The 20644-nt window shown below is 40.8% G+C and overlaps 1 protein-coding gene and 2 pseudogenes across 1 annotated transcript in view; all 3 read left to right on the top strand.

The window, feature by feature from the left end:
• The first annotated feature begins 7677 nt into the window (after positions 1-7677).
• LOC136137295 (protein FAM136A pseudogene) lies at positions 7678-8001 on the top strand (annotated as a pseudogene).
• A 10314-nt stretch (positions 8002-18315) lies between these two features.
• On the top strand, positions 18316-18927 carry LOC136137142 (small ribosomal subunit protein eS26-like; annotated as a pseudogene).
• Positions 18928-19019: 92 nt separating this feature from the next.
• SPIDR (scaffold protein involved in DNA repair) overlaps positions 19020-20644 on the top strand; it is a 294972-nt gene continuing 293347 nt past the window's right edge. The window contains exons 1-3 of the mRNA XM_065895727.1: positions 19020-19049; positions 19107-19265; positions 19901-19967. Of these exons, the coding sequence (XP_065751799.1) occupies positions 19020-19049; positions 19107-19265; positions 19901-19967 (256 nt within the window). The remainder of the gene's footprint in view (positions 19050-19106; positions 19266-19900; positions 19968-20644) is intronic.

A 20644-nucleotide genomic window follows, 5' to 3' on the forward strand; every position in this document is an offset into this window, starting at 1 on the left:
TTGTAGAATAGCTATAAAAGAAAGAATACAATAGAAAATAACACATGTAAATCTACCATCGGGTGATGTGGGCACTTTCATGTATTTCCTGTTAAACTTTTCTCTCAATGCTTTTTTTTAAAGTTATTTTATAGATTTATTTATTTTTGGCTGCGTTGGGTCTTCATTTTTGCGCGCGGGCTTTCTCTAGTTGTGGCGAGTGGGGGCTGTGCTCACTGCGGGCTTCTCATTGCAGTGGCTTCTCTTGTTTTGGAGCACGGGCTTTCGTAGTTGTGACATGCGGGCTCGAGGGCACAGACTCAGTAGATGTGGCGCACGAGCTTAGTTGCTCCGTGGCATGTGGGATCTTCCCAGACCAGGGCTCAAACCCGTGTCCCCTGCTTGGCAGGCGGATTCTTAACCACTGTACCACCAGGGAAGTCCTCTCAATGCTTATATCTGCTGCAAAATTGATGTTAGTTTTAAAACTTAGGGTCGTTAGTATTACATAGATACTCTTTTGAAAATCAATCTGAATATTCTTTTCCATCCTGGTAAGATCAGAAACAGAACATTTATTCTTGCGTATAAATAAGATTTCTGTTGGTTTCTCATAAAGTTGTAGATTTTAATTTCTGTTCTTTTAAGGAGCAGAACCTCTAGAGCATCAGAAAATTCCTATTAAGCAAAGAAAGGCAGCAGAATACAATGTTGTCTATCTTAAGGATACAACTAAAACATATATAATCAGAAGATGCAAACAGGGCAGCAGTATATTAAAACAGTTGTGTCAGGTTGCTGGCTTGGTGCCTGGTACATAATTTTGTACTCAGTTTTTGGAATGGACAAATAGTGGAATAGGGTGATGCTTTTAAAAAATTTATTGTAATGTTAAGACAAATAAAAATGGAGTACTTTTGTAAAGATTGAAACACACATGAACAGTTTCTTAAAAAGTTATGTGTAAGAAAGCTTGTCCAGTTGGTGTAGCTCTAGAGTATCTCCTCTTAAAAGCTATGACCGAGAAAAACAGTACGTATTATCTACCCAATAACGAATTTATTTATAGAAAGAAGAGAAACATACTTAGTGCCTGAGTTCTGGCCTCAGTTTTACTAAGATCTCAAAAATATTTATCTTTGAACATTCTGTGTAAGTCCCTCCTTATTTTGAACCAGTTTTGTTGAATTCTGCATTCAGTTCTTGTCACTTACGCATTAAAATGACATAGGTAACAAATGTACACTTGTGAGTGTGGAGAAATCCATTAATCAAAGGGAAGACAGTTTTGAGGAGAGGTTAATGAAGAAATCACATTGCAGTAGTTGAAGAATAAAATCTTTGTGTTGACAAATCTCTATATAAGTGTGCTGGGGAAGAGAAGGAGCAAGGGATAGCATGATGGGGTGAGAGAGAGTTAAAAAAAAAAGTTAATGAGAAACTTGTGCATGGTTGAATGATGGCCTAAGGGGTGGAACAGATTAAGATAGGAAACTTTGGAATCCTGAATGCAGTGTCTCATGACTGGCATCCTGGTCTTCATGTTGAGGATTTTCTTTTTATAGCCTCAAGCCACTGGGATGTAAAGCTTTCTGTTTTTTCCTCAGCCTTTTAAAAAATTCAATAGAGACTATAGCATTTTTACCCAACATTGTGTATTTTACTGCAGCAGAATATTCCAGGCATGTGCAGAGAAGTTTGTTCTGTGTTTAGTTTACCTGTATGGTAAAGCCATACAGGTTGGATTTTTTTTTTGGCTGCATTAGGTCTTCGTTGCTGTGCGTGGGCTTTCTCTAGTTGCGGTTAGCGGGGGCTTCTCTTGTTGCATAGCGTGGGTTGTAGGCGTGCAGGCTTCAGTAGTTGCGGCGCCTGGGCTCAGTAGTTGTGGCTCGTGGGCTCTAGACTGCAGGGTTAGTAGTTGTGGTGCACGGGCTTAGTTGCTCCGTGGCATGTCGGATCTTCCCAGACCAGAGCTCGAACCTGTGTCCCCTGCATTGGCAGGCGGATTCTTAACCACTGCACCACCAGGGAAGTCCCTAGAGGTTGGATTTTAATCCATTGTTCTTGGTGGTGGTTCTCAAACTTTAATAGTGCCTAGCTCACCAGGCTGGTTGGTGGGCCTCTCATCACTCAGGATTCTAATTTGAGGTTTGAGTATCCTATCTCTAAAAGCATACGTGGTGATTCTGATGTGCATCGCCCTTGATTGCATTTTAAAAATTGTGGTCAAATAGAATGAAATTAACTATTTTAACAATTTTTAAGTCTATGGTCTGTGACATTAAGTACTTTCATGTTGTTCCGAAACTATCACCACCATCCATCTCCAGAACTTTTCATCATCCCAAACTGAAATTATACCCATTCAACAACAACTCCTCATTTTCCCCTCCCCGCAGCCCCTGGCAACCACCATTCTACTTTATGTCTCTGAGTTTGATGACTTTAGGGACCTAATATAAGTGGAATCATAATTTTTGTCCTTTTGTGTCTGACTTATTTCATTTAGCTTAATGTCTTGAAGGTTCTTCCATGTTGTATTGTGTGTCAGAATTTTTTTCTTTCTTCTTTTTTTTTTTTTTTTTGCGGTACGCAGGCCTCTCACTGTTGTGGCCTCTCCCGTTGCGGAGCACAGGCTCCGGACGCACAGGCTCAGCGGCCATGGCTCACGGGCCCAGCAGCTCTGTGGCATGTGGGATCCTCCCGGACCGGGGCACGAGCCCGCGTCCGCTGCATCGGCAGACGTACTCTCAACCACTGCGCCGCCGGGGAGGCCCCGAATTCTTTTCTTTCTTTAAGGCTGAATGTAGTCCGTTGTATGTGTATACCACATTTTGTTTATCATTCATCCATTGATGGACGTTTGGATTGTTTCAGCCTTTTGGCTCTTGTGAATATGGCACTCTGAACATTGTTGGGGAAATATCTGTTTGAGTCTCTGCTTTCAATTCTTTTGGGTATATGCTGGATCATATGGTAATTATATTTTTAACTTTTGAGTAGCCACCATACTTTTATCCACAGTGAGTGCATCGTTTTGCATTTCTGTCAGAATGTACGAGGGTTTCAGTTTTTCCATGTCCTTGCTAGGACTTACTATTTTCTGTTTTTTTTTAAATTTTAACTTTTTTTAATAGTAGTCATTCCTAATGGGTGTGAAGTGGTATCTCATTGTGGTTTTGATTCACAATTCTCTCATGAATAATGATGTTGAGCACCCTTTCATGTGCTTATTAGCCATTTGTATATCTACTTTGGAGAAATGTCTCTTTCAGGTCCTTTGCCCACTTAAAAATTGAGTTGTTGGTCTTTTTGTTGTTGAGTTGTTAGGTGTTCTTTATGCATTTTGGATATTAGTTCCTCATCAGATCTTGGGTTGCATCTTAAGAAATGCTGGCTTGGGGTAAGGAGTTTGAATTGTGGAGTCAGACCAGCCTGTGTGTGAATCTTGGCTTGTGTGTAAGTTCCCTTGCATATTAAAACTGCCAGCTACCAATCTGGAGTGATCTACGTCTTTCTTGGGCTCTCCTTGTCCTCTATGCATGGGCACCAGTTTCAGACTTCACCTGGGGACTCCTGAGGTCGCAAACCTACAATGTGTCAGGATTTCATTGCTTTTTAAGGCTGTGAATAGTTTTTATTTACATGTACATGCTTATTTTGTTTATCCATTCATCCATTGGTGGACATTTGGGTTGTTTCCAGTTTTTAGTTATTGTGAATAATGTTATTTTGAACTTTGACATTTAAACATACATTTGAGGGACTTCCCTGGTGGTCCAGGGGGTACGTACGACTGCACGCTCCCAACCCAGGGGGCCTGGGTTCGATCCCTGGTCAGGGAACTAGATCCTGCACGCATGCCGCAACAAAGAGTTCGCATGCGGCAACTAAGAAGTCTGTGTGCTGCAACTAAGGAGTCTGCATGTCGCAGAGAAGATCCTGTGTGCTGCAACTAAGACCTGGCACAGCCAAAATAAATAAGTAAATATTTACTTAAAAATACCCAAACATCCATTTGAGTCCCTGCTTTCAGTTCTTTTGGGAAATCGAGTTGCTCAGAAGTAGAATTGCTAGATCCTATGGTAATTCTATGTTTAATTTTTTGGAGGATCCACTGTACCATTTTCTATAGCAACTGTATCATATTGTATTTCTACCAGCAATGCACAGGGGTTCCAGTTTTTTCCATATCCTTGCCAATACTTATTACTTATTTATTTTTTGACAGTAACTATTAAAATGGGTGGGAGTTGGTATCTCACATTGTGGTTTTGATTTGTGTTTCCCTAATGACTAATGATATCAAACATCTTTTTATGTGACTGTTGGTCATTTGTATGCCCTCTTTGGAGAAATGTCTATCAGACTTTTACCGAGTTTTAAACTGAGTTGTTGAGTTGCGGGAGTTCTTCATATATTTTGGGTACTAGATTCTTAGTTGGATATGTGATTTGCAAATATTTTCTCCCATTATATGAATTGTCCTTCTGCTTTCTGATAATATCTTTTGAAATTCATAAGTTTTAAATATTGATGAAGTTTAGTTTATTCATTTTTTGTTAACTTGTCCTTTTGTGTCATGTCTGAAACCGCTGCTTACTAACTTCTGTTATTTTTTGTCAGACCCTTGACAGAAATCGTTTGACCACAGATGTATGGGTTTTTCTGGACTATGAATTCTGTTCCATTGACTGGGTCTATTGTTATGCCTGTACCACACTGATTTGATTACTGTTATTTTGTAGTAAGTTTTGAAATTGGGATGTGAGTTCCAGTCATGGAACTTTTGTGGTTTTCTCATAGAGTCAGGATGAGTTACATGTTTGGTATCAATGTGTGACCGTATAGGTGGGTTATTGTCAAGGAGGGAACCTCACCTGAGCCTTGGTGTCCAGAGTTTTTACTGGGGCTTTGCTGTGGACTGCATATTTGTGTTCTCTATTCCCAACCCCCATTCATATGTTGAAACCTAATCCTCAGTGTGGTAGTATTTGGAGGTGGAGTCTTCGAAAAGTAAATAGGTCATGAGGGTGGAGCTCTCATGAATGGGATTAGTGCCCTTATAAAAGAGGTTCCAGAGAGATCCCTCCTCTCTTTAGCATCAGTGAGGAAGTGGGCCTTTGCCACATTTCACCGCTAACACTGAATCTGCTGACACCTTGATCTTGGACTTCCCAGCTCCTAGAACTTGAGAAGTGTTTGTTGTTTATAGGCTACCTACTTTATGGCGTTTTGTTATAGTAGCCTGAACAGACTAAGGCTCCATTACGTAGACATAAATGGCTGATCTCAGGCTCCAGTTCTTCTGTGTGTGACTTAAAGCCTCCACTCTAAATCATACTGTCTTTCTGGTGTCACCAGCCCCCATGCTAACAGTATGGGGTGTGATTAGCCACCACCCTAAATCACATTATTAGACTGTCTGGTGTAACTGAAGCTCTCGGGCAAAGAAAGACACTTCTGTCAGCCATGGTATTCCAAGGGTATAGACATTACTTTCCAGAAGCCAAGGACAAAGGCTAAACTTGTTTGTTTGTTTGTTTTTTGGCCCGCTCTGTGCAGCTTACAGGATCTTAGTTCTCTGAGTATAGATCAAACTCAGGCCCCAGCAGTGGAAGCACTGAGTCCTAATCACTGGGCTACCAGGAATTAATTCCCTAGCCTTCCTTTTAGGTGAGGTGAGATTCTTTACTCCATGTTTACTTTTTCAGTCTTTCCCTAATAGGTCTTTTACCCATGGTTGTCTTTCTTTTCACACCTTAAGAGCCCATGTTTATGACAAACACAAATCCTCTTCTCAGTCTGCAAATGTCTCTCCCTAATTCACATTCATGTGCCCTCATTTTGAAGTGAATTTGTGATTGCTGCCTTAACTCACAGAGTTACTATAAGGCTTCAGTGAGGGAAAGAAATTAAAAAGTGGTTTTTAGAATTAATCTCTGCAATCTTCATACTGCCTCTGCATGTTTATACTAACTTCTGTTATTTTACTTCTCTGTATTGTGTTTTGTGACAGGTCTAATGATCATATCGATTTCTTGAGGACAGGGTTCATGATGTTTCTCTGTGTTTTCTGTGCTTAAGTGATTACAAGCGCTGGTTTGTTGAATTTAGTTTTCAGTAATGCTAAAAATATATTGAAATTCCATTTGTTTTTAACCACCAGAGTGGCTGCATTTGGTTGTGCAGGTTGAAAACCGCAGTGCCCGCAGAGGCCCTGTTCATAGTCATGTCCTGCAAAATTTGTATATTTATTATGCTACTCTTTTAGTAGATGGCAATAAAGCACCTTTCCTAATAAAATCAGTATGTTATGACAATTTCCAAATATATGGAAGTACAGTGACTTGAGAAGGGAGTGTCTTTTTCTCATTTGCAGAAAAATGTAGCCCTATTAAGAATATGGTCCTTGGGCTTAAACTAGCTTGAATTTTGATCCTGGCTTTGCTATTTACAGATACATGGTCTTGAAAAATGTCTTCAACAGTTAGTTTCTTTGTCTGTGAAATGGAATTAATACTACTCATTTCAGCATAAGATATCACCTAGGATCTATATGAGGTAATAGACATGAAACATTTGCAGTGATGTCTGGCAGCTACTGAATTATCTTAGTCTGTTCAGGCTGCTGTAACAAAAATGCCATAGGCTAATGGTTTATAAACAACACAAATGTGTCACAGTTCTGGAGGCTGGGAAGTTCAAATTTAAGGTGCCAGTACATTCAGTGTTTGTTGAGGGCCCACTTCATGGTTCCTAGCCATCTTTTTGTCCACACATAGTGGATCTCTCTAGTACCTCTTATATAAGGGCACTAATCCCATTCGTGAGGGTTCCATCCTTGTGAACTAAGCACCTCCCGAAGTCCTCACCTCCAAATACCATCACATTGGGGATTAGGTTTCAACATATGAATTATAGGGGGGACACAGACATTCCATCTGTAGCATAAATATTCAGTTTGTGATAGCTAAACGATTGTGCTTCTTTTCTTTTTTTTTTTTTTTTTTTTTTTTGCGGTATATGGGCCTCTCACTGTTGTGGCCTCTCCCGTTGCGGAGCACAGGCTCCGGACGCGCAGGCTCAGTGGCCATGGCTCACGGGCCCAGCCGCTCCGCGGCATGTGGGATCTTCCCGGATCGGGATACGAACCCGTGTCCCCTGCATCGGCAGGCGGACTCCCAACCACTGCGCCACCAGGGAAGCCCTGTGCTTCTTTTCATTGGAGCTGGTTTTACTTTAGTAGTGTGTGATTACAGAGTTATATCTGAGGTGGTTTACAATTATGTAAAAGTAATTTATTCGGTTGCATGAGGTCTTAGTTGTGGCAGGCAGGCTCCTTAGTTGCAGCTCGAGGGCTCCTTAGTTGTGGCTTGCCAGCTTCTTAGCTGTGGCATGCGAACTCTTAGCTGTGGCATGCATGTGGGGTCTAGTTCCCGGACCAGGGATCGAACCTGGGCCCCCTGCATTGGGATCGCAGAGTCTTAATCACTGCACCACCAGGGAAGTCCCATAATTAGGTAAAATCTTAATTCGGGGGGGGCGGGCTTGTGCGTGGGAGTCCATGTGGGCGCCTGCGTGGCAGGGAGCAGTGCGGGGTCGCCGTGGCGGAGCTGCAGCAGCTCTGGGTGCAGGAGGCGGTGGACTCTATGGTGATAAGTCTGGAGAGAGAACATCCGGAAGATGCAGGGCCTCATGTTCCGGTGCAGCGCCGCCTGCTGTGAGGACAACCAGGCGTCCATGCAGCAAGCGCGCCAGTGCATTGAGTGCTGCCATGCACCTCTATCTCAAGCCCAGGCCCTGGTGACCAGCGAGTTGGAGAAGTTCCAAGAGTGCCTGGCCCGGTGCACAATGTATTGCAACGACAAAGTCAAAGATTCAACAGATGTGGGGAGTAAATAGGTTCAGGTGAAGCGGCTGCTGGAGAGTTGCATGACCACGTGTGTGAATGGCCACGTGAACCTCATCCCAACCATGACCAAGAAGGTGAAGGAATCTCTCTCATCCATTGGAAAATAGATGTCTGCTATTGGCCATCGGGGCTGAAGGCAGCAATCTGTTTAAAAAGAGGAATGGGGATTTGGGTTTTCTAAGGAAAGTTTATGAATGAGGAAATTAAGGATGGCAGCAAGTTTAAGGCCTATATCACTTGCCTTTGGGGTCAGAGATAGCAAGGGAGAGTTTTTGTGGGCCTGAATTTCACGTGGCAAGTGCTTATCCTGGCAACAGGGTGTCTCCCTTGTACCAAATCAGAGCCCTCCAAGGTACCAGATTCTCATAGTACACAGTTACCAACAGGCTGGCACGTTTATCTGACCTGATTATGATCCAGTAGAGTGTGAGGAGAGGTGTTTCTATTTGTTGCCAACCTCCTGTTTACCAGAAGGATCACTACCACATTTTACACAAGCTGGAAATAAAACAAAATCCACGAGGTCACTAATTTAGAATGGGAAAGGGGGCTTCTGGGGCTTTATTTTGCGTGGTTTTGTCTTATATACAAGGGCATGAAGTTACTTTAAGATGTAGAGTTGGTAGAGGTAGTTTGGATAAAAGCTTTGAAAGGGTGCTTGTGGATATTCATTTCTGGCCGTCAGGATGTGGATGCGCATTTCTTAAAATTCTCACACATGACATCTTTCAGCCTGGAGACGCTGCTAAATTATAAGAAGCGCTGTCACACTGGAAGGGGAAGCATGTTGCTGCAAATGGCATTATTTTATACTTTTTTAATGACTGAGTAGTATTTCATTGTAATTATATACCACATCTTCTTTATCTATTTATTTGTCAGTGGACATTTAGGTTGCTTCCATGTCTTGGCTGTTGTAAATAGTGCTGCTATGAACACTGGGGTGCATGTATCTTTTTGAATTAGAATTTTCTCTGGATATATGTCCAGGAGTGGGATTGTTGGATCATACGGTAACTCTATTTTTAGTTTTTTAAGGCACCTCCATACTGTTTTCCATAGTGGCTTTACCAATTTACATTCCCACCAACAATGTAAGAGGGTTCCATTTTCTCCACACCCCTCTAGCATTTATTATTTGTAGACTTTTTAATGGGATGGCCATTCTGACCAGAGTGAGGTGATACCTTATTGTAGTTTTGATTTGCATTTCTCTGATAATTAGCAACGTTGAGCATCTTTTCATGTGCCTATCAGTCATCTGTATATCTTCTTAGGAGAAATGTCTATTTAGGTCTTCTACCTGTTTTTTTTTTTGATTGGGTTGTTTGGATTTTTTGTTACTGATTTATATGAGCCAATTGTATATTTTGGAAATTAAGCCCTTGTTGGTTGCATCGTTTGCAAATATTTTCTCCCTGCCCATAGTTTGTCTTTTCATTTTGTTTATGGTTTCCTTTGCTGTGCAAAAGCTCATAAGTTTGGTTAGGTCCCATTTGTTGATTTTTGTTTTTATTTGTATTGCCTTGGGAGACTGACCTAAGAAAACATTCCTGCAGTTTATGTTAGAGAATGTTTTGCGTGTGTTCTCTTGTAGGAGTTTTGTGGTGTCCTATCTTAAGTATTTAAGACATTTTGAGTTCATTTTTGTGTATTGTGTGAGAGAGTGTTCTCACTTATTGGTTTACATGCGGCTGTCCAGCTTAACCAACGCCATTTGCCAAAGAGACTGTCTTTTTTCTGTTGTATATTCTTGCTTCCTTTGTCAAAGATTAAATGACTGTAGGTGTGTGGGTTTAATTCTGGGCTCTCCGTTCTGTTCCACTGATCCATATGTCTGTTTTTGTGGCGGTACCACGCTGTTTGATTACTGTAGTTTTGTGGTATTGTTTGAAGCCTGGGAGGGTTATGCCTCCAGCTTTGTTCTTTTTCCTCAGGATTGCTTTGGCAGTTCTGGATCTTTCATGGTTCCATATAAATTATAGGATTATTTGTTTTAGTTCTGTGAAGAATGTCACGGGTAATTTGATGGTAATCGCGTTAAATCTGTAGATTGCTTTGGGTAGTGTGGCCATTTTAATAATATTAATTCTTCCAATCCAAGAGTGTGGTGTATCTTTCAATTATCTTTAGCTTTCTTTATCAGTGTTTTATAGTTCTCAGTGTATAAGTCTTTCACTTCCTTGGTCAGTTTTATTCTAAGTATTTTATTATTTTTAATGCGATTTTAAAAGGGATTTTTTTTTTTTACTTTCCCTTTTTGATATTTCATTGTTAGTATAAAGAAATACAGTCAATTCCTGAATGTTAATTTTGTATACTGCTACCTTGCTGAATTTATCATTTCTAGTGGTTTTTGTGTGGAGTCTTTAGGGTTTTCTACATATAGTATCATGTCATTTGCATAAAATGACAGTTTTATCTCTTCTCTTCCAGTTTGGTTACCTTTTGTTTCTTTTTCTTGTCTGATTGTTGTGGCTAGGACTTCCAATACTATGTTGAATAGAAGTGGTGAGAGTGGCCATTCTTGTCTTATTCCAGGAATCAGCAAAAAGGCTTTCAACTTTTCACCATTGAGTGTTATGTTGGCTCTAGGTTTGTCACAAATAGCTTTTATTAAGCATCTTTTTAACTAATTGCTTTTAAGTTAAAGTCTATTGTAATTTTATTCAGACTTCCATCTTCTGAAGAGTAGGCGGGTTAGGGTTGAACTGAAAGTAGAGATTTGGTTAGAGGGCTGTGAGGGAAGGAGGGACAAAGACTTGCATCTGTAGCCTTTGAAGGGGTCTTGCTGATAATCCTGCCTTTGCATGAGAATAAATTTATCACAGTTGGAGTTTATAGGTTGCTGTGCTTCAACATCTCAACAGTGAGGAAGCAGGAATGGGAAAGAACCAACGCAAACTCATTGTTTGCCTTTGAGTGGGGAGGGATCAGTAAAATAAAATTGGACCCAGAGTGTGATGTATTAGCAACTGTCATTGTTTTATGTCTTTTAAGCCCTTAGATTAAGAGTAATGTCAGTGGAGCCATGTCAGTGGAGCCAAGAGTGGTTTTAGGCAGCCTGGCATGGGAACTTGGTTTCTAGCAGAGGAATTTTCCATTTCAGAAAAAAATAAGTTTCAGACTAATGGTATTCTGAGCTGGTGTACAGGGCTAGTGGAAAATAATTCTGCTTTTCTTTTCAAGTGTTGAAAATTAAATACATCACCATATTTCCAACATTGTTACATTAAGAAGTTCCGGATTGTTGAGAAGAATGAGAAAAAGAGGGCTAGATTGCTAGAGATTAGGATTCTAGCATCAGAGTCTTAGAATAGCTGTAGTAAATTAGTCTGGTTTGTTTGAACAGTTTAGGTGTTTGATGACACCCAAACTAGGTGATTATTGTACTGTAAGTTTAAGCATAATTGTACATTCCAGACATTTACTACTTAGCCAAAGTACTCTTAAGTTTGAAAGTATATGAAAATTATACAAAATGTGGCAACCGTTTCCTTTATTTTCTCTGATGACAGAAGAAGAAATGAATTTAAACTGCTACATGATTTAATGCTTTTCTGACCGAAAACTTTAAAACACTGGAATGGCTATGGATTCTTTCCTGAAAAAACTCTTCCATGAATGGAAAAGATAGTATAGATATGAACTTCCTTAAATGAAGCAATGATTTAGGTGACTCCTAAACTTATTTAGCATATGCTGAAATTATTTAGCAGACAAGGGATAAACCAGCAAGTTCCGGAAGCTAGCACTTTTAGAGTTTGCCTCTTGTAGAACGTAAGTTATAAGTGAATCCTGGTTTTGAGGTCATAGAAGACATAAACACATGAAAATAACATTCTCTATTGTGGCAGTGGAGGTGCTATTGGAAGTGCTGATTTCCAAACGAGTGGTTCAAGGAGGATGACTGAGGGCTATAACAGTACAGGAGGATTCGTGAAGAAGGTAGTCCTTGGGCCAAATCCTGAGGGGTCCAACAGGTCAGACTGAAGAGAGTTGGAAAGACAGCCTGGCAGGAAACAAAGGAAAGGGCAAAGTTGTCTTGAACCTTATAGGCAGTTTTCAAAAATTTTGTTATGCTTTGTGAAAATTTATTTTACTTACATGTTTTTTTCTCGGACTTGTTCTAATACCCTTTATTTTCTTATTTATTAACGTCTGTTGTCCCCACATCAGGAGGGTCGGTCTTTCTTAATCGGCATTGCCTGACTGTGAGAAAGATAAGAAGGCTAGAGCACTGGTTATGGGGGCAGCTCATGGAATAGTGACTTTGACTCTGCAATAAACTGACCTTTTCCAATGAGTCATTTAATTCCCTTCTTCTTTATTTTTAATGTTTTTTTGAAATATTTATTTGGTTGCGCCGGATCTAAGTTGCGGCAGGTGGGCTTCTTAGTTGTGGCCTGTGAACTCTTAGTTGTGGCGTGCATGTGGGATCTACTTCCCTGACCAGGGATAGAACCCGGGCCCCCTGCATTGGGAGCTCAGTCTTATCCACTGCGCCACCAGGAAAGTCGCTTAATTCCCTTCTGCTCCTTAAACTGTCTGAGAGGCTGTAGAGTTCTAATCAGTAAGCTGCTTTTTCTTATTTTTCGAGGTTTGAAATATTATAGTTGGTCATTAGATTAAGACAGTATTTTATGAATCATAGTGTATGAAAATATAAGCATCTTTATAAAAAATGTCTAAAGTACCTTCTCATATTAACTCTGCTGAATGTTAATCAGCTCTTCTTCTACCTTCCGTTATGGTGGTCTGTGGTACTATTATTTCACAGTATTGTCATTAGTGTCAATTTTATCTTGGTAGTCATCTTGAGGTAAGTATATTTATTATTCTCATTTTACTGATACAGAAACTGGATCTTGGGAAGTGTCAGTGTAACCAACCAGTAGCTCAGCGGTGACTCAGGCCAGGTCAGTCTGACAGCACAGCTTGAAGATGGGAGCTGAAAGGATTTGTGTGCTGCTTGTGGAATTTCCTGGATGTTTCTAAGCTTGAGGAGGATAATAACTCAGGACATTTGGAATTAGGACTAGCCTGGGAAATTGAGGATCTATGGGTAGCCATCACCCAAGTACATTTCTTCCTTTGTTCAAGTCCAAGACAGCTTTCTCCAGGAAACATTCTCTCAATCTGTTTTTGAGCTCATTAGCCCAATTTTGGTCTGTTTCTTCCTCCACTCTAATTATATCCTTAGAACCCACGGTCTTTGAAGATGGAAACTGTCTTTAGCTGTATACCTTCAGAGGGCTCAGTGAATCGTTTCAGCTCAGTACGAATACTTACTGAGTATTGTGGTCCAGCTCTTTCAGTAGCTGGTGATTGAAGGCCAACTTCAGCTGGACAGAGGCACAGAAGATTGATGGGTTGGCTTGCAGTTGACAGCATCTGGGCACCTGGGCAGCTCAGGGACCTGACTTACAGCCTGGAGCATGATTTGTGCCTCTTCTTTCTTTCTCAGGTTTCTTCATATTATATGGGACAGGGTGGCTCACTGCTTTGGGGTCACACCCTTGGCCAAGTTGGGAAGAAGAGACTCTTCTCCAGTAGCCCCAGTTAGAAAAGTCCTGGAGAGGGCCTCTGACTGCCTCAACTTGGGTCCCATGGCATCCCTGGACCAGTTACTATGGCCAGGCTGATGTCCTATGATTATCCTTGGCCAGGTTGGGCGCCCAAAACTGTGGTGGTGGGAGTGTGTTTTGTCACTAGAAATGTGGATGGATGAGAAGGCTGAGTAGTGAAGTCGCCCTGTAAGCACCTGCTCTGTGGCTGAGTAAACACTGTGGAGAGAGAAATACACATGTTCTAGAGAGCTGTGGCAGAGGTAATGTTTATAAGGGTAAGTAGATGAAATGGAAATGAGTTTAACACAGCTTAAGGGCTGTGTTTACCCTTAGATTTATACTTACTGACTTATTTACTTTAGATACTTTAGATTTTGTGACAGGTGTGGTAGTAGTCAAGAAATTTGCATATTCATTCAAGAGTCATTTAGTGAGTACCTCAGTGGGGAGTGCTGTGCACTGGGTATAAGATGAAGAGGCATGAGACTCCTGCCCTCAGGAGCTCTTATTCTAGGGAAAGGAGTAGATGGGGCAGGAGACAGGCTGTTGTCCCAGAGGGAGGGATTAAGTGGAGGCATTGAGGGATATTTCATGGAAAAGATGATCCGGGATCCGTGGCAGAGTTGGAGAGGCTAAAGGAAGAGGAGAGGTGATTTCTGGCAAAGAGTTCCGTGGGTGCAGGTGTGGTGTTGGAAATGCTCCACCTGGCAGCAGCAAGGGGAGTAGAACAGATTGGCTGGGGAAGCAGAAGGGGAGGCTGAAGAGTGCTGTTGAAGGCCAGGATAGTAGGTATCAGAACTTGGGCTCAGGCCCTCGCATCAGTGAATTTGTGGGAGGGTCTCTGTTGCCACTGCCTGAGCTGCTGGAGGGCAGAGTCTTTCTTGCTCGTTTTGTATCCCTGGGGCCTGGCAGAGTGTCTGCCTGCAGTGGGCACTCAGTACATGTTTACTGACAGACTGAAGATGAGGACATTAGAATTCTGTCTTTTATGTTAAGTTAGAGGGTTCTAGTCCCTAAAGAATCTGAGTATGGATGAAATCCAGAGAAGCAAAGGATAAGTCAGATGCAACCAAAGCAGTGAGTGACAGGCCTGAGAAACGTTCTGTTGCCAGAGAGAAGGAAAAAACAAATGTGCAATTCACTTGATAGGACAGGCTCTGAGCATCACAGCGCCTGCCGACTAGCTGATGTGGTTAAAACTTTACATCTGTTCCTCATATTTGACAGGAGCAGATTTGAGAGCCACGGAGTCATTGTCTCTGCTTAATGTAGTTCAATTTCTGGGTGAAAAAGCGTTGACATCCTTCAAGTATGTGGCTAGAGCCATTGGGATACATATATTATTCAGATACCCAAGGAAACTTCCTTTTTGGATTGTTAGATATCAGATTTGTTCCCCAAATTTATTACATGATATCCAAAACAATATTTAGAAATTTTCACTTCTTTCCAAGGGAAGTATCCCACAAATGTATAGTGGAATGCATTTGGTTTTATAGGGAGTAAAGTTTCAAAATGAGTAAATAAAATACATAAGCATGGTGTACTTGAGAAATGAAAAATTGAGCGGAGCACCAATAAGAAGGAAAAGTGGTCTCTGAGGGGCTGATGTGGATAGTAAAGCAGAGTTTAACCTTTTTGTGTTTTAATTGGTTGCTTTTTTCTGAAGTATGGTCTATTCAAAGTACAGTCAATCCTCATTTTTCAAAGATTCTGCATTTATGAAATCGCCTACTTGCTCAGATTTATTTGTAATCCCCAAATCAGTGCTCTTGGTGCTTTTATAGTCATTTGCAGGCATATGTAGAGCAGGGAAAATTTTGAGTCACCTGACACCCGTGTTTCCAACCGAGGTCCAAGGCCCCACTCTGTCTACTTGTTCTAGCTCTCACACTCTAAACAAGGGCCCTTTTCTTGGTCTTTTTAGTGCCACGTTTTTCATATTTTTGTGCTTTGTGTTGGTGATGTCACTGTTTAAAATGGCCCCCAAACATAGTGCTGAAGTGCTGTCTAGTTCCTAAGCGCAGGACATCTGTGATGTGCATTATGGGGAAAGTATGCGTGTTAGATCAGCTTTGTTCAGGCATAAGTCATAGTGCTGTTAGCCATGAGTTCAATGTTAATGAATAAGCTATATATATTAAATAAGGTGTCTTTAAACAGAAACACACAAAAAGTAAAGTTTCATATTGACAGGAACTATGCTGTATTCCCCGAGGAGCAGTGGTTCAGTATCTGACAATTCGTTGTTTTTGGCAACTTTGTAGAACATTAACTACTTTGAATAATGAGAATTGACTGTATTTGTTTCCTATTCTTCTTCCTGGCCTCAACCTGGGCTTATATAGTTATTGTGTGTGTGTGTGAGGGGGGGAGGGTCGGGATAACTTTTTATTTTGACAAAATTTCAAACTTACAGGAAACTTGCAAGAATAACATAATGAGGTTCTTTCTAGTGGAACTATAAGTGGGTTAATAGTGTCCCCTGCAAAATTCATGTCCAGCCGGAACTTCAGAATATGACCTTATTTGGAGATGGGTGTTGGAAGATGTAATTAGTTTCTATGAAGTCATACTGCATTAGGGTGGGCCCTAAATCCAGTGACTGGTGTCCTTATAAGAAGAGGAGAGGATGCACAGAGATACACACAGGAGAGAATACCATGTGATGATGGAGGTGGAGATTGGCGTGATGCAGCTACAAGCCAAGGAATGCCAAGGATTGCTTAGAGCCACCAGAAACTAGAAAGAGGCAAGGAAAGATTCTTCCCTAGAGCCCCCAGAGGGACTGACACGTTCATTTTTGGACTTGAAGCCTCTAGAATTGTGAGAATAAATTTGTTGTCTCAAGCCACTGAGTTTGTGGTAACTGGTTATGTCAAACCCTAGGAAACTAGTACAGTAACCCTTTATTCTGATTCACCAATTTGTTATTATTGGTCTCTCTGTCTGTTTCTCTTTCTCTACATGTGTATATCTACTTTTTTTCTGTACTATTTCAGAGTAATTGAGAGACATAGTGAACCTGTACCCCAAAATGTTTATTTCCTAGGTTAAGGACAGCTCTTACATACGCATAGTATAATTACAAAACTAGGAAATTAAAAATTGATGAAATACTGTTATCTGATCAGTCGTATATGCTCAAATTTTATCAGTTGCCTAATAATGATCTGTTTTCCCTGGTCCAAGATCCAGTCCAGGATCATATGTTCATTTTCTTTTCATGCCTCTTTAGCCCTGCATTAATCTGGGATAGTTCCTCAGACTTTCTTTGTGTTTCTTGACCTTGCCATTGTTGAGGTGTATAGGCCAGTTACTGTGGGCTTGTCTGATATTTTCTCTGTTTAGATTTAGGGTATGCATTTTTGGTAGTAATACTGTGGAGGTTGTCCTGTATTCTGGTTGTTGCCTCATATTAAGCATTTGATGCTGGTTTACATCAATATTCATGACTTGATTAAGATGGTGTCTGACGGGTTTCTCCACTGTAAAGTTACTGTTTTTCCCTTTGGAATTAGTAAGTAATTTGAGGGGAGTCATTTTGCGATCATGTATATATCCTCTTCATCCTCAAACTTTTACCCACTAGTTTTAGCATTCATTGATAATTTTGTAAATCCGTCATTTATTTATTTGTTTATATCAATGTAGACTTACACTCTTGTTTTATTCAGTAGGTTATAATCCTTTACTGTCATTATTTATTTGATGCTGGAATGTCCCACATTTGGCCAGTGAGAGCCCCTTCATTCAGGCTCATGTGTCCTTTTTACATGTTCTCATTATTCCTTGGGCACTTTCTCACTCTCTGGCTCAAGATATTTCAGGCTCATTTTGTCCTTCCCTGTCCCATCCCTGGTATCACCCACTTGGTTAAAGAGCTGACCTGGGCTGATTTAATGTATTAAAGAGGTATTCTGGAGATAAAAATATATACGTGTGTGTGTGTGTGTGTGTGTGTGTGTGTGTGTGTGTGGACTCTGAGTAGGCCAAATGATATTTCCAGTTTCTTTACTGTCTAGATAACTAAGTGAGCTTTCTCAGAGCTGTCAGGTAACTGAATCCTGACAGGTGTCTGTGGAGGGTAGCACCTTCTTGAGGATAGATGCCTCTTCCTCTTGCAGTCCTGCCCCACCATAGGAATTTCTGCATGAGAAGGAACATGCTTAGACCTGTTAAGTATTAAAATACCATCTATGTTATGGCTGAATTTATTTTTATGAATTTGTTCCCTTCTTCCTAGTTAAGAAAGTTTTAATGGTATATTTTAATCTTAATTTATTTTTTTAAACTACAATGGCACTGGATGAGGGATTTTATTTCTGATTAGGTGGTCAGCTCATAGTAGTTGACCTTAATTTGATTCCCAATGCAAATATAAAATTTTCCTTAAATTGCAAATTTAAAAACTTACAAAGTGAGTATTTGTCTGTCATAGACATTTAAAAAAAACAAAACAAAATAGCTTGAGGAAAGAAGTCAGTGTTGTCACTGTTCCTGGATATAAACTCCTTGGCTCCTTTGGGTCTTCTAGGGTGGATCCCTTGCCCTTTCTATTTCTGGTGCATTCTCAGGCTGCCTGCTCCCCTTCCTGGTGAACACCAGATGTCTGTGCACAGTCCTCCTTTGCTCCCATGCTTCTCTCAGCTTCTTTCCTCTCAGATATGATACCATGCAGAACTTTCGAGTGTTCATTGTTTGTCCTCACACGCTTGTATTTTGGAGTTTGTTGTCTAGTTGTGTTGTCCACGTGCTTGTGGTTTCGCTATCTCGTGACTCTCTCTTTCTGTGGGGGTTCAGAGACGTTTAAAAACTCTGCCAGTCCTCTCTCGCCTTCTCACTTCCAGGATGACCAAGAAGAGAAGGAACAATGGTCATGCCTAAAAGGGCCACAGACATGTGCAGCCTGTTCGCTGCACAACTGTTAGCGACGTGTGCCCAAGGACAAGGCTGTTAAGAAATTCGTCATTTGGAACATAGTAGAGGCCGAAGCTTTCAGGGACATTTCTTTTTTTTTTTTTTTTTAATTTTTATTTTATTATTTTTTTTTTATTTATTTTTTTTTTTGTGGTACGTGGGCCTCTCACTGTTGTGGCCTCTCCCGTTGCGGAGCACAGGCTCCGGACACACAGGCTCAGCGGCCATGGCTCACGGGCCCAGCCGCTCCGCGGCATGTGGGATCTTCCCGGACCGGGGCACGAACCCGTGTCCCCTGCATCGGCAGGCGGACTCTCAACCACTGCGCCACCAGGGAAGCCCATCAGGGACATTTCTGAAGCCAGTGTTTTCGATGCGTGTGTGCTTCCCAGACTGTATGTGAAAGTACATAACTGCACGAGTTGTGCCATTCACTGCAAGGTAGTCAGAAATCATTCTCAGAAAGTCTGGAAGGACTAAACATCGTCACCTTGTTTTAGATCTGGGGGTGCTGCCCCACAGCCTGCAGCAAAGCCCATGTAAGGAGCTAAGTCCTTAAAGACTGAAGAAATACTGTTCTTTGAAAATACAATAAAATGGAAATTATACTTAAAATAAAAACTATGCTGCCACCGATGCCATTTCTGGGCTTCCACCGTGTTACTGTATATTTAGTGAAGTTGATTTCACTGATTCTTTTTCTTTGAAAACCATTTCTACAGAGAAAAAGAAATTGGGATGTAGAATACCCATCCTTTCCAGGAGAGAGTCCACTGCAGTGCAGACGAGCAGGTCTCAGGACCGTGGGGGCAGAAGCTTCCCTCTCTGAAGCATGGCTCAGGTGTGGAGAAGGATTTCAGGAGACTCCTGAGACTCTACTGGTAAAGTCATAATATTTTTTTCCCTGAAATGCTGAAGGGCAAATCTGAGATTCCTGAGAGTTCAGGCCACTGTAATTATATTTCTTCGGAATTCCCTTCCTTATTTTCTTTCAGAACACTGTAATTGGTGTGTTACTTTTTTCTCCTCATCCTTGAATTCCTTAAAAATTGTGGCATAGCAGTATTCACCTCTTTCTGTCATGCAGAACCTTTGTACTTCTTTGTAAGTGAAGGATACATACTGAAAATGTTCTCAGAAGATGAAACTGTTGAGCATCCTGCTCTTCAAAAGAAGTATTTATGAAATGCTTACATATTTAGAATCTAATGGCAGCGAGATATTCTGGTTAATTTTGGTGTATGTGGTAACTTTGAAGTACTCAGCATAAGAAGGAGTACTCACCACTAAAGGTTAGATAGCTCTCTGTTTAGATTCTGGAAAAATACAGAAATGCACTGTAAGTATTTGCTTTGGGACTACTTGTTGGTAAATAAAGGAAAACAGAGGAATATGTTAAAGGGGTGTAGTGTAAGTTCTTGAATATTTTATGTAATATTGTTGGTTTTTAGCCCTTGTCACATAAACTGCTACATCATCACTAATTATCATTATTGTTATCATTATCTGCCTGCAGTCATTAACAGCTGAAAAGACGACTACTACAGAAAAACACCTTGAATTATCCACTGGATCCAAGACAGGTAATATTTTGTTGATTTCTTGGCAGAAGAGGTATAAGGCTAATGTATCCTCCTTTGATTTATTTGCTTTCTTTTAAAAAGATGTTTATGTAGTTTGGGTAGACTATATATTCATGGTTAAGAAAACACCCAAACAATGTAAAAAGGTATTTTTTTGAAAAAATCTCTCATCTTTGTCACCATCCACCCCATTTTTTCTGTGTCATGTAGGTAATTATTAAAATTTTTTGTCTCTTTCCTGGGTTCACTGTTATCAACAGAGCCCAGTAGGCAAGCTCAGGTTCATAGCTCCAGAGTTTTAAAAAGAATCTGATTTGGGAAATAAAGTTATGATCTATGATATAAGGACTATACTACTTAGTCAATGAAATTCTTACTTGGCAAATTAGTTAGGGAAGGCTTTCAGTTACAGATAGTAGGAAGTTGTATTGGAGTGTTTGAAGAGATGGGTTGAATTTATCCCCTGCAACAAGAAGGACAGGGGGCCAGACTCATTTTGAGTTCTGCTGCCTTAGTGTAGGGTTTGTTTTTGCAGTCGTGAGGTAGAGGCTGAATTCTCCAGGCTCAATTCTCAGGAAAAGTATAGGCTTGGAGGATTTTCTCCAAATGAACTTTTCCTCTGAGAAGGAGTACTCTCCCTAGGACCTCTGCCTTGGCCAGAGCCTCTTACATAGGGT

Source organism: Phocoena phocoena, chromosome 17, assembly GCF_963924675.1.
Source record: "Phocoena phocoena chromosome 17, mPhoPho1.1, whole genome shotgun sequence".
NCBI lineage: Eukaryota > Metazoa > Chordata > Mammalia > Artiodactyla > Phocoenidae > Phocoena > Phocoena phocoena.